The sequence below is a fragment of the Myxocyprinus asiaticus genome, chromosome 40 (assembly GCF_019703515.2).
Source record: "Myxocyprinus asiaticus isolate MX2 ecotype Aquarium Trade chromosome 40, UBuf_Myxa_2, whole genome shotgun sequence".
NCBI classification, from domain to species: Eukaryota; Metazoa; Chordata; class Actinopteri; order Cypriniformes; family Catostomidae; genus Myxocyprinus; species Myxocyprinus asiaticus.
In genome coordinates, this window is record NC_059383.1 from 1595090 (window position 1) to 1607772 (window position 12683).

The 12683-nt window shown below is 35.7% G+C and overlaps 1 protein-coding gene across 3 annotated transcripts in view; it reads right to left on the reverse strand.

Moving 5' to 3' along the window:
* LOC127430701 (NADH dehydrogenase [ubiquinone] 1 alpha subcomplex subunit 2-like) overlaps positions 1-11936 on the reverse strand; it is a 29274-nt gene extending 17338 nt beyond the window's left edge. Inside the window, exon 1 of one of the 3 annotated variants that reach the window (XM_051680671.1) lies at positions 11770-11936. In XM_051680671.1, the coding sequence (XP_051536631.1) occupies positions 11770-11879 (110 nt within the window). In that variant the 5' untranslated portion in view covers positions 11880-11936. The remainder of the gene's footprint in view (positions 1-11769) is intronic. The other 2 variants (XM_051680670.1, XM_051680672.1) reach the window with 2 other exon arrangements.
* Positions 11937-12683: the final 747 nt, after the last annotated feature.

A 12683-nucleotide genomic window follows, 5' to 3' on the forward strand; every position in this document is an offset into this window, starting at 1 on the left:
TTATATATAAATCTGATGGAGTTGGACATCTGATGGATGCAAAGTGAGTACATAAATTTGATTGAATTTTTTTTTTTTTTTTATGGAAAATAGAATTTAAAGTTTACTTTATGTATTATTTGATAACTTAAAGATATCATTTGATATTTATATTTAAGAATTTGTTGCATTTTTAAACACTTTTTTTTTGGGCAGTTTAACATTGTGACCTCTTGCTGAGGACAGTTTAAGTTACATGTGCTTCTAAGTATAGAGCATGCATTTTTTTTTTTTTTAATCTAATTAAATTATTTATATCTATTAGTAATAAATGCCCTGAGTATACATATTTCCATTAGATTTAACTTTTCCAGTATTTTTATTATACATTTCTTGATTGATTTTTAACATAAAGATGACTTTTGTATAAAATACATGTTTTGTCCCTTATATCAAGTATCAGTGGATTATATAATATTTTTAGTAAAGTTTATGACGTCAATACATTGGTCTGTCATGTCGCAAGCCAATCATTGCATTGCTGATCATTGTTTTGAGTATCGATACATGTGCCCTTGTCAGTGAACACAGGAATGCCTAATTATCTCAGACAACTCAATCTTGAAAATTAATCAAATCCGCTCATGCGTTTGAAGAACAGCTAGAGAAGAATTGTCACGATTAGAAGATCTGAAATGAGTCATTTCATCTCAGATGTATTAAGAGACATAGGAAGAAAAGGGCCCTGCTTATTACCGTCATTGTTATTACTAGGGATGGGCATTTTGGGCATTTTGTCTACTCATCGAGTACTCGAGGGGCAATGACATGTACATAACGGTATATATAATAACATGTCTGACAAACGTCTTTGGCTGCTGCATTGCATCTTGTTGTTCCAGTGTATCGTCTAGAGCTGCCCCCGAACAAAGATTTTCCTAGTCGACTAGTAGGCGTTAGTTTAAGCCATTAGTCGACTAGTCGCTCGTTTATGATATTAATTTAATAATGGGGGGGGTGTATGCATCAGAAAATGGTTTGAGTTCCAGGGCTGAGAAAGAATATTATAAGTAGCATTGCTAACACTGTTCTACATTACAGAGAAATACTAAACCGTAATAATGAGCCTTTAAAATATACATTTTACAAGCTCACACACAAAGCGACAAAAGCGGTTCTGAATGTGTCGGAAAAACCGGCAAGGAGACTGTCTGAACATTTAGTTAATTTATAGAGAGAAATGCACATTAGGGTTGTGCCGACAGACGATGATCTCAGGGATCGACGATGGCCAATAGCTGATGCCTTTGACGATGTCAAGACGATATTTGCCTTGTTTTCCCATTAATGTATTAAATTAGTATTATTATTATTATTATTATTAGGCTATTATTATTATTATCAAATTAATATAGAAACATCAGACACGTGCTTTAAGAAACCCACTTTATTATATTATTAAGAACAGATGACAGAAAATCCGTCTATGCGCATGTCTGACGCGCTGTTTGTATGGAGGCGTGCAGTCTCGTGGAACACGTGCATGTAAAGGGTTCTCACTCTTTCTTTGTTTCTGTTTTCTGAATTTTAAATGTTTTTGTGAGAACAGTAACATCTATGAGTGCTACAAATGACCTCAGACATCTCAGCTCAGGAGTTGCTTTGAGTTCAGTTCACTTTATTTCCACAGAGCAGTTCATTGTGAGCAACTCTGCAGCCTATACATCTGTGATTAAAACATAAAATAATACAAAAACACATTCACCTTGAACCATGATTTATATTTCAGTGATTATCATCATTATTATAATGATTATTTGTACATTTATAATTGTTTTTATGTCTTCATTTGTGCAAGTAATTTTCCGCCTGCATGTTTAGATGGTAAATGGAAAGGTGATAATATATATTATTCTTTTATCACTTCATTATTTTAATTGCTTTTTCGTTTCGTTTGGAGTGCAATTTGAATTTAGAAATGTATTTGATTTAAGTTTTTCATTTTTTAAATAAATGAATTTAATGCAAAATTACTAAAGCAAGAATATTCACCGATCCCACAGCCCTGGGGTTGCCGATGTAATTGGATATTGCGATATATATACAGTTGTGCTCAAAAGTTTGCATACCCTGGCAGAAATTGTGAAATTTTGGCATTGATTTTGAAAATATGACTGATCATGCAAAAAAACTGTCTTTTATTTAATTAAGAATTGATGAAGTGATCATATGAAGCCATTTATCATCACATAGTTATTTGGCTCCTTTTTAAATCATAATGGGAACAGAAATCACCCAAATGGCCCTGATCAAAAGTTTACATACCCTTGAATGTTTGGCCTTGTTACAGACACACAAGGTGACACACACAGGTTTAAATGGCAATTAATGGTTAATTTCCCACACCTGTGGCTATTTAAATTGCAATTAGTGCCTGTGTATAAATAGTCAATGAGTTTGTTAGCTCTCATGTGGATGCACTGAGCAGGCTAGTTACTGAGCCATGGGGAGCAGAAAAGAACTGTCAAAAGACCTGTGTAACAAGGTAATGGAATTTTATAATGATGGAAAAGGATATAAAAAGATATCTAAAGCCTTGAAAATGCCAGTGAGTACTGTTCAATCACTTATTAAGAAGTGGAAAATTCAGGGATCTCTTGATACCAAGCCAAGGTCAGGTAGACCAAGAAAGATTTGAAAAAAAAAATCCACAGCTAACCTCAGAAGTAATACAGGCTGCTCTGGAAAAAGACGGTGTGGTTGTTTCAAGGAGCACAATATAATGATACTTGAACAAAAATTAGCTGCATGGTCGAGTTGCCAGAAAGAAGCCAATGCCACAAAAAAATCCCGGTTACAATATGCCCGACAACACTAATTTGGAGTGACGAGACCAAAATAGAGCTTTATGGTCACAATCATAAGCGCTATGTTTGGAGAGGTGTCAACAAGTATTGTACTCCTTAATAAGTGATTGAACAGTATTGACTGGCATTTTCAAGGCTTTGGATATCTTTTTATATCCTTTTCCATCTTTATAAAGTTCCATTACCTTGTTACGCAGGTCTTTTGACAGTTCTTTTCTGCTCCCCATGGCTCAGTGTCTAGCCTGCTCAGTGCATCCACGCGAGAGTTAACAAACTCATTGACTATTTATACACAGACACTAATTGCAATTTAAAAAGCCACAGGTGTGGTAAATTAAACATTAATTGCCATTTAAACCTGTGTGTGTCACCTTGTGTGTCTGTAACAAGGCCATGTAAACTTTTGATCAGAGCCATTTGGGTGATTTCTGTTATCATTATGATTTAAAAAGGAGCCAAACAACTATGTGATAATAAATGGCTTCATATGATCACTATCCTTAAATAAAAGACAGTTTTCTTGCATGATCAGTCATATTTTCAAAATCAATCCCAAAATTTCACAATTTCTGCCAGGGTATGCAAACTTTTGAGCACAACTGTATATCGTGAAGGAGGGAACAAAACAAATGTATTCACACACTTAATGTATTTTCCCAGACAACGAAATACCCAACTGATAGAGAATGCACTGATGAAGTAGGTTAGTTTCCAAAGAGATGTTGTCCTTCACAACTGTTGTAAAGCCATCTTTCAAAAAGTTGAACAACACACATTTTAATTGCACTTAATTTTTTTTCCAGTTTCATTTGAATTTTTAGTTAAAATAAATAAAAAATAAAGTTCAAAGTTTGAAATCAAGGTGTCTTGCTTTGTGTAGGCTTAATCCTAACCCTGCTTAAAGAAAATTACCCCATAGTACCACCTAGCATCCAACCAGTGGTTCGTCGGTTTCCTGTGGAGTTTTTTTCTTTCTGCGACCAACCAACCAATCAAAACTTGGTCGACCAAGACTCTTCTCATCGACTAACGTTTGGTCGACTATTAGGGGGCAGCCCTAGTATCGTCTATTCATTATTATAGGCTGTTATAATCTGTTACAAAATGTACAAAAGATTGCATAATCAAAATATAATGTATCATATTTTGTCATTATGTGAAGATTCGCTGCCCAACTCAAAGAATGTGCACAACGCGCATCAGTCTGTTCTCCCTTCAGGTTACCGTAGTAATCTTAGTGAGCGCGCACCAGTTTTTTTAGTGACTGTCTGAACCGTCTATTTTCAAATCGCGGTTGGCTTAACAGAAGACACCATAATCATCACGTTTCTAATATGTGTGATAAGTTCAGTTTTGAAGACGCTGCATTCTGTTCCATTTTGCTGCGCTCTGTCTAGCTGTTTGAAACAATCGCAGCACGTCGAGTCCACTGCCACACACCTGGTGTGTGTGTGTGTGTGTGTGTGTGTGTGTGTGTGTGTGTGTGTCCAAGTGTTCTCTCCTGTGGGGAAAGCCACGATGCTCCGTGTTGTTGTTGCTGTGATGATTCATGAAGTGTTCCATTCAACTCGGAGAGTCGGAATTTCCACCTTTCAACTGGGGAAAGTGCAATGGAATGACACTGTCAGATTTCTAACTTGGAAACTCGTGCGGAAATCTTCAACTCTCATTTTGTCGAGATGCAGGTGTGTGTTACATCACGCAAACATTTCAGCACCCAGGGCTGGGAGGTTTACAGTCATTGACAAACCTTCACTTTTATTAAATAATATCCATTAACGAGTCAAAGTTCTTACATTAAATGATAATAAAATGTGTTTAGCAAACGTTTTGCAGAGACAGGTGTTCAAAACACAGTCAATTACACTCTTTTGATTATCATAACGATAGCACTGCAGTGTTGTGTATCAGTTTGGTTGCTATGAGACGTCTCTGACAATCAATGTACCCCTCAAAATCACAACATAATCTCAAAATTAAAAATAAGTTTCCTCTGACACGTTTGTGTAGTTGTGAGGAATTTCGAATTAAGTGAGAAGTCACATCCTGCATGATCACCATCAATCATCATTTTCATGATTGATCATTGCTGCCACGTCCGAGTACTCGTGGCCATCCTAGTTACGAACATTATTATGAGTTAAATAAAATACAAAACATCCATCAAGCATGAGGAAACTACTGGAGTCATATGTATGCTGCCTTTACGTCCTTTAAGGAGCTTGGAAAGTGTTAATGCTTATTGACTTGCATTGTATGGATACTGTATATTTACATCATATCTCTATCAAATCTTTATTTGTGTTCCACAGAAGAAAGAAAATCATACCAGTTTGAGACTGCATAAGGGTGAGTAAATTAGAAGAGAATTATCATTTTGGGAGAACCATTCCTTACAAGAGAGGCAAAACATTTTAATTAAAAAAAAAATTATCCGTTATACTAACATCAGCCATACCACGGACCTCGCCTGTTAAATTTAGGCAGACATAAATACAAGGGTTGATTATGATAAGCAAAGTACGCAATAAAAAATTTAAATAAAATATAGCCACAAGCACCTAATATTGGGGCCCAAACACATATTGGCGAGATGACCAAAATAATCACATTTGACAGAAAAGATCCTGTGGATAGCTATTTTGGTGTGACATTTCACCAGCTGTGAGCACAGTTGCAAAAATAGGATTTTCTTAAGTTATAGCACCCCCTAGCATAAAAAATGAAACTTGGCATGTTACCTAAGACTGTTCTCTTGGCCATGTGTACAAATTTTGTTAAGTTTGAAAATTGTGTTCACAAGATACAGGCTAATTAGTCATTATAGGCCACGGCCAAAACATATTTGCTTATATCTTTGGAACAATCAGACACATCAAAATTATTTTGACTTTTTGTCAGGAGGATCTGTAGATGATATATACCAAGTTTCGTGAGAATCGGGCAAACAGCCTAGGACGAGTTTGAAAAAGTTGGTTTTTCGAATAAAACGAAATTGTAAAAAACTTTTCTTGTGGAAATGGAATTCAAGTGACCATATCATTGTGAGGCACAGGTGGATTCAGAGAAGCTGCACATTTGTATTGTAGCCTATACGGTTCCGGAGTTATGAGCAAAAACGCGACTTAGCTAATTATACTATCACCGTGTGGCCGACTGTCACAAAATGCTTAGAGTTGACACCCTGCTTGTGTATAATAATTTCCATAACCCTAAGCCATTCCCAATACGAGGTATAAGGTGCTGAAATTGAATTGGCCGTTAGCAGCCATTTTTGTTCATTTGTCGAATCGATTTTTTAAAAATATGTTAGCATTTGAACCACAGAAGGTGTATATTTAATTTGAACTGTTGCTCAAATGGATGTAAAGTTATGACACTTGTTTAGTTATAGCACCCCCCTATGGGTGAAATTATACGAAACTTTGCCAACATCTTCTAAACGTCCTGTTGACTATGTGTACAGAGTTTGGTTACTTTTGGAGTTTGCGTTGAGTAGATATTGATCAATTACTCAAATTGCGTTATACTGAAGGAATTGTATCAGTAATATCTTCAGAACGAATTCATATATCAATTTATTTGATAACTTTTTAGCAGGGGTGGGGGGGTCTGTAGATGATGTATACCAAATTATGTGCTAATCGGATAAATGGTCTAGGAGGAGTTTGGAAAAGTATTTTTTTCCAAAAATGTAAAATAGCGGACAGAAATGAAATCGGAGATATTTTGTAGGGCTTGACTCAAGGAATCAGAGGACAAAAGATTTTCTTACGGTTGCAGAGATATGAGCCAAAACGCAAAAGTGTTTATTATAGCGCCACCTAGGGTCAGATAGGTGTGCGTCTGTGTGCCTGAGTAGTGGGGGGGATTTGGGATCATCCTGCCGAGTTTGGTGTCTCCACAACTTATGGTCCCTGACACCCAGACACATTTAAGACAGAAAAAAAAAAAAAAAAAAAAACAGAAGAAGAAAATCAGTGCAATTACAATAGGATTGCAGCAGCTTCGCTGCCTGGCCCCCTAATAAATTGACCGTGAAAATATGAGGACAAATTAGCTTCTACCCACTTGTTTCACATTCATCTGTATTTGCACAAAGGTTCCAGCCTTGTCCTAACGTAATCAAAGTCCCCTGCCCTACATTTTTTTTCTCACTCGGAAAAACGTTACAATACAGTAATAAAGTCGGTCATAACTTCCGTTTCATGGCGACTTTAACTCCGTCAAAAATGAGTCGCGGCATGATGGTGGACTGAGAAGTCAAACTGTTGCATGCTCTCACATGAATCCAAAGTTTGTTTAGTTTGACAATTTATAATCCACCTCTACCTGCTGATTTTGTAAGTTGAATATACCCTGAGCTGATTGATATTATGATAGGAAATGGAGGAGCACTGCTACGCAATGAACACAACTGCAGCTTCAAGTAAAAGGGAGCGACGAGCTGAATTAGATCCACCCACAGAGTAAACTCCAAAAGGGGCAAAAAGCCAAAAAACTGACAGAGAGCGACGAAAATAAGGAAGTGTCCAACTCAGCCATACTGGAAGCAATTAAAGATCTTGGAACCAAGGTAGACATACAGCATGAAGAGATAAGGATGCAAAACACCAGTGTGCGCATAAGTGAGGATGCGTTTCAACTACCTGCCAAGATAACACCAGAGTTTGCTTCTACCATGGGGGAGGCTGTGGATGCCGTGAACCGGGTGGGAAGAAAGGAGAACAGCCGACCTAGAGAGGTGATCATTCTCTTTGCTCGCAGAGTGGTGCGAGATGAAATATGGAAAAGAACCAAGACGTCTACGGTGTGCAAAGAAGCTGGCATCCGTTTTGCGGAACACCTGACAAGAAAAGACAGACTTTTGAGACGTGGTGTATGGCCAAGAATCTAACAAACTAGGAAGGAGGGCAAAGCAGCTGGCTTTAGAGGGCCATTTGGGTATATCGAGGGAAAACGTATCTCTTAAAAGGGTACTGATCACTTTTCTTTGGTGAGAGGTGAGGTGTAGTGATGGTGGAAACAGGACTCTGTTTTCTATACCACAGACTTTACACTACCGGCTGTGCTGTAACAACCTGAAATTTTATTTTCGTAATTTTCATTCAATTTACAGTTTTATATGTTCAATTGTTCATGTTCACATTAAAATCTGACATTTCATTTTCTTCTTTAAATTGTAGGGGTTTAAAGGATGCTGTTAAAAGAAAAGCAATTTTTTTTATTTTGCAAAAAACAAAAAAACAAAAATCACAATTATTTTTTCTACAAGAAACGCATTCAGAGTGGGCAGATGTTGCTTTTTGGAAAAAACAGTGGGGTGATGACATGTTATTCAGTCATGGCTCAAACCGGTCTGCAGGTGTCACTATATGCAAGAACAAATGCTCAGGCAAAATTATTACTCAAAAAGCTGATGAAGATGGCCATTGGCTTGCAGTGGTTCTACAGTTGGACGAAATATTTTTTATTCTAGCAAATGTGTATGGGTATAATAACTGCATCCAGAATAATAATCTACTTGCGACAGTAACAAAATGTCATAAATGACCTCAAAGCTAACCATCCTACAGAATATATTTTAATCAGAGACGATTTTAACATGACACCAGATGAATATTTGGATAGACACCTTTCTAAATTTAGTAATTCTCATGTTAACAACATTATTCAAGATTTTGTATATCCAGTTTATTAATAGATATTTGGAGGAATCTAAACCCCACTTCCAGACATTTCTCGTGGTTTAAACCAAATGCCAATTCAAGATCAAGAATTGATTATTGGCTTGGATCTGATGTTTTCAAGTTATGTGACTAAATGTATTATTTCTAGTGCCCCATTAACAGATCATTGTGTGATTAATTTAGCCCTAGAACAATGTGGGAAATCTTTTAAAATAAAAGGACACTGTAAATTTAATGCAGACTTTCTAAATCAGATCGACTTCTGTACAAATAGCTGAATTTAAAGGAAAAAAGATGTCAAGTGGTATCAGATGGGAATATTTAAAGCACAAATTGAGAGAATGCTCAATGACCTTTAAATGTGAAAAATAAATCCAGTTAATAAAAAACATTAAAAAAATGTTGTTCCAATCCTAGTATGTCAGAAGAAAAGGAAAAATGTATTCAGCTGCAATCCATTCTAGATGAATTCTATATTAAAAAGGCAAAAGGGGCATACGTGAGATCCAGGGCTAAGTGGCTGGAAGAGGGGGGAAAAATAGTTCATTCTTCATTAACTTGGAAAAAAGGCATCAAGAAAGAAAATCTGTTAACAGTCTAATAGTGAACCAAATAGAACATTCAAATCATAAAATAATAGCAAATGAGGTGTTTCAATTTAATTCTAAACTGTATTCCTCATTGTTGACTAGGGCTATGGCTTCTAGATTAAAAACTGGACTATCGCAAATTATTAGTGAGTCACAACAATCAGGAATGTTAAAGGGTAGGTCAATTCATAATAATATCAGGTTAGTTTTTGATATTATAGAGTATGGTCATCTAATTGTAGAAGATGGTTTTTTAATTTCTTTTTGGATTTCTATAAGGCCTTTGATATGGTGGAACATTCTTTCATTTGTCAAACACTTACATCCTTTGGTTTTTGTCCAAAATGATTAAATATTGTTAGTATGCTTTATAAAAGATATAAACAGTTCTGTAGCTCTTACTCAAGGCACATGTCCAAGATTCGTGGTGAAAAGAGGTATTAGACAAGTTCACCTTTGTTGTTTATTATGGTAGCAGAAATGTTGTCTATTTTACTTAAAATGGGCAGCATTTTTATTCATTAATTTAGAAGGAAATCATTTTATTGTTAGTCAACTTGCTGATGACACTACTCAAATACCCCTAACTCTTCAGTATATTGAGAAGCTTTTATTCAAAAGCTTCAGGTCTAAAATTAAATATGTAAAAATGTGAGTTAATGGCCATCCACGATCATCCTAATATAACAATGTATAATATTCCAATAAAAAACTAAGTTAAATATTTCGGTATCTGGATATCTAAGAGTGTTGATAATTGAGAAAAATTAAATATAAATTTTTTTTGGAGAAATGTAGATTAATTATGAATACTTGGCTGCAAGTATATCCAACGATATTTGGAAGAACTCTTATTGATGAAAGTAGAGAGTCTTTCTAGAATAATTTATCCATGTTTCTCACTAGCAGTTTCTGCTAAAAAGATAAAGGCAATTAATAAATAAAATTTTGATTTTATATGGAAAAAGAAAAGTCATTATATACGTAAAAGTGATATGACTGAAGACTATAAATGTGGACTTAAGATGATTGACTTTGACATTATGAATGGGGTGCTTAAACTTAAATGGTTAAAATCATTCATTAACATGGAGACCACATACTGGTTTGATATTCTTGCAACCTTATTTAAAAAATGTGGTGGATTAAGTTTTCTATTACAGTGTGACTTTGAGCTTTATAAACTCCCTGTGAAACTCTCTGCCTTTCAACAAGTACTATTATACTGGAAATTAATTAACATAACTTTAGCCCACATGGCATGTCAGTCTGGAATAACAGATGTATATTAGTGAACAGAAAATCTTTGTTTATTGATGGATGGTGGCAGAAAGGCATATGGTCAGTAACACATGTTATGGATAACTTTGATAATATACTGAGTCATAGTATTTTTTGTTTTAAATACAATCTAAATTGTTCCCCTGAAGTTTTTGACAAAATTATTAAAAGTATCCCAATTCCAATGATTAAGTTAGTAAAAGAACAATTAAAGTACTCAGTGGCAATAACTAAAATGTATGATCTTATGATTGATAGATATAAACTTTGTAGATAAAAAAAATGCGCTAACACATTTCTGGGAAATTGTCTAGCACAAGAATGTTTCCCAGGACCTGTAAGGAGAACTTATATTTTCCAACAATTTGAGAGGAAAGCAGTGAGTGAAATTAGGAGGAAATTCTTCTCATTTCCTGTTGCCCCTAAGTGTAAAGAGGTGCATTTTAAAATTATAAATCATATATACCCAGCAAAAGAATTTTTAAGAATAAGATTTAATGTTGGGGATTCAAATCATGTCAAATATGCAAGAAGGATGTAGAAACAGTTGAACACTTGATTTTTTCAGTGTAATTGGGTGCATTCTTTCTAGAATGATGCATTTAGCTGGATACAACAAAAATACCTGTTACGCCGATAATCTCATGGGAAATCATTAAGTTTGGTTTATTAATTAAGGATAAAAATGTATCTTACATTGTGAATAATTTATTGCTTTTGTTGAAATTTTTCAAAGCTCCTCCCCGATTACCTGTTTTTAAAGAGGAATTTTCCATATATTTGGAGAAATTGAGAGGGATGAAAAGTCCCAAAGCAAAATATTTGTATTCTCTATTGGAGAATTATGGTTTTGTAAAGTAAAAACCCCTACACCCCTATTTTATTTATTTATTTATTACCTTCATTTATTGTTATGGTATGTCGTGGAGAAAGCGATGTGAAAATTGAGCTGTATTCTCAGTCTTTGTTTGCAAATCTTTCAGTTATGACTGCCTTTCTGTTGTCGTTGAAGCAATAATAATAATACAAAAATTAAATATTAAAAAGCCAACAAAACACAACAAAACAAAACAAAACAAATACAGCCGTGAAACTGCTGCCTCTGCGGTGCAAAACTTGTAGCCTTGAAAACATAAAGCATTTGCTTCAGACACTATAATGTTGTGTGTATACCCAAAAAAAAAAAAAATAAAAAAAAAATAAAAATAAAAAAAAAAACCTTTACGCCAAACACTTTTGATGGGTCCATGGAGGATAGCTTTTATGGTGCTCAAAACTGCTGTCAGCTCTCTAGTTTTGAGACATAAACACACGCGCTTCTCTCTAAGGAAAATAATTATCCGCAAGTAAAAGTCGCTGTACCTCGTTCCCTGGCTGGCAGCAGAAGTCTGGCATAAATGCAGGCGGATCTCACGCAGATTCTTCGACAGATTAACACCGATCCCACGAAGCACCGCTGCTGCCGCCGCCATGACTGTCACCTTCACTGACAGACCGCAACTCTTCTTCTAGTGCGTTTGACTGCCGACCGAAACTGCTGCTGCCTCCTGTCGGACACACGAGTCAGTTCTGGAACATTAGGTTCGTTTGAGATGTCAAACGCCTCGCCTTGAAAATAGATGAGAGTAGGCGGCTGCAGTCAGGGGAGGAGTGAAATAAGTGCTGTGAAGTCTGACAATTCTCACTTCTCGTAGTGGATCAGACACCTTCGAGATATAAGGAAGATATCGCGGGATTCTGGTTCATACGCTGTTGCTGGTAAAGTGGATAAATTCTGTTTTTAAAATTAAAATAAATATGATGAAAAAGACACTCAGTGTAGGCTACCTGTTATTTAATTTCGCCAATAAGACGTGTCTTTCCTGAAATGTTTATTTTAATAAAGACACGTATTTTAGACATTTCAGAAATATGATAACAATCGCATATCCCATACAGAGAGCAACTGCATACCCTGCATACACAGACGCTACGCCACTGTTTAGAAGATAACGAAACATCACGGTTGTTTAAGCCAATGAACATTAAGCTGTGTCATTAGCAAGTCATTTCCCATCGTGCACAGCTTGGAAAAAGCAACTGCGCCGCCTGTCTGCTACAACTGCGGCCGCATTTTTTGTTTACATACGTTGTCATGACATCACAGCAAGTCGGACAGATTTCTAACCGGCATGCACCTGCCGGTGATCTTTTTTATTTTTTATTTTATTTTTTTTATTTAAAGTGCATATTAACATACATAACATCAAGAGAAAATTCCACACAATCAACATTGT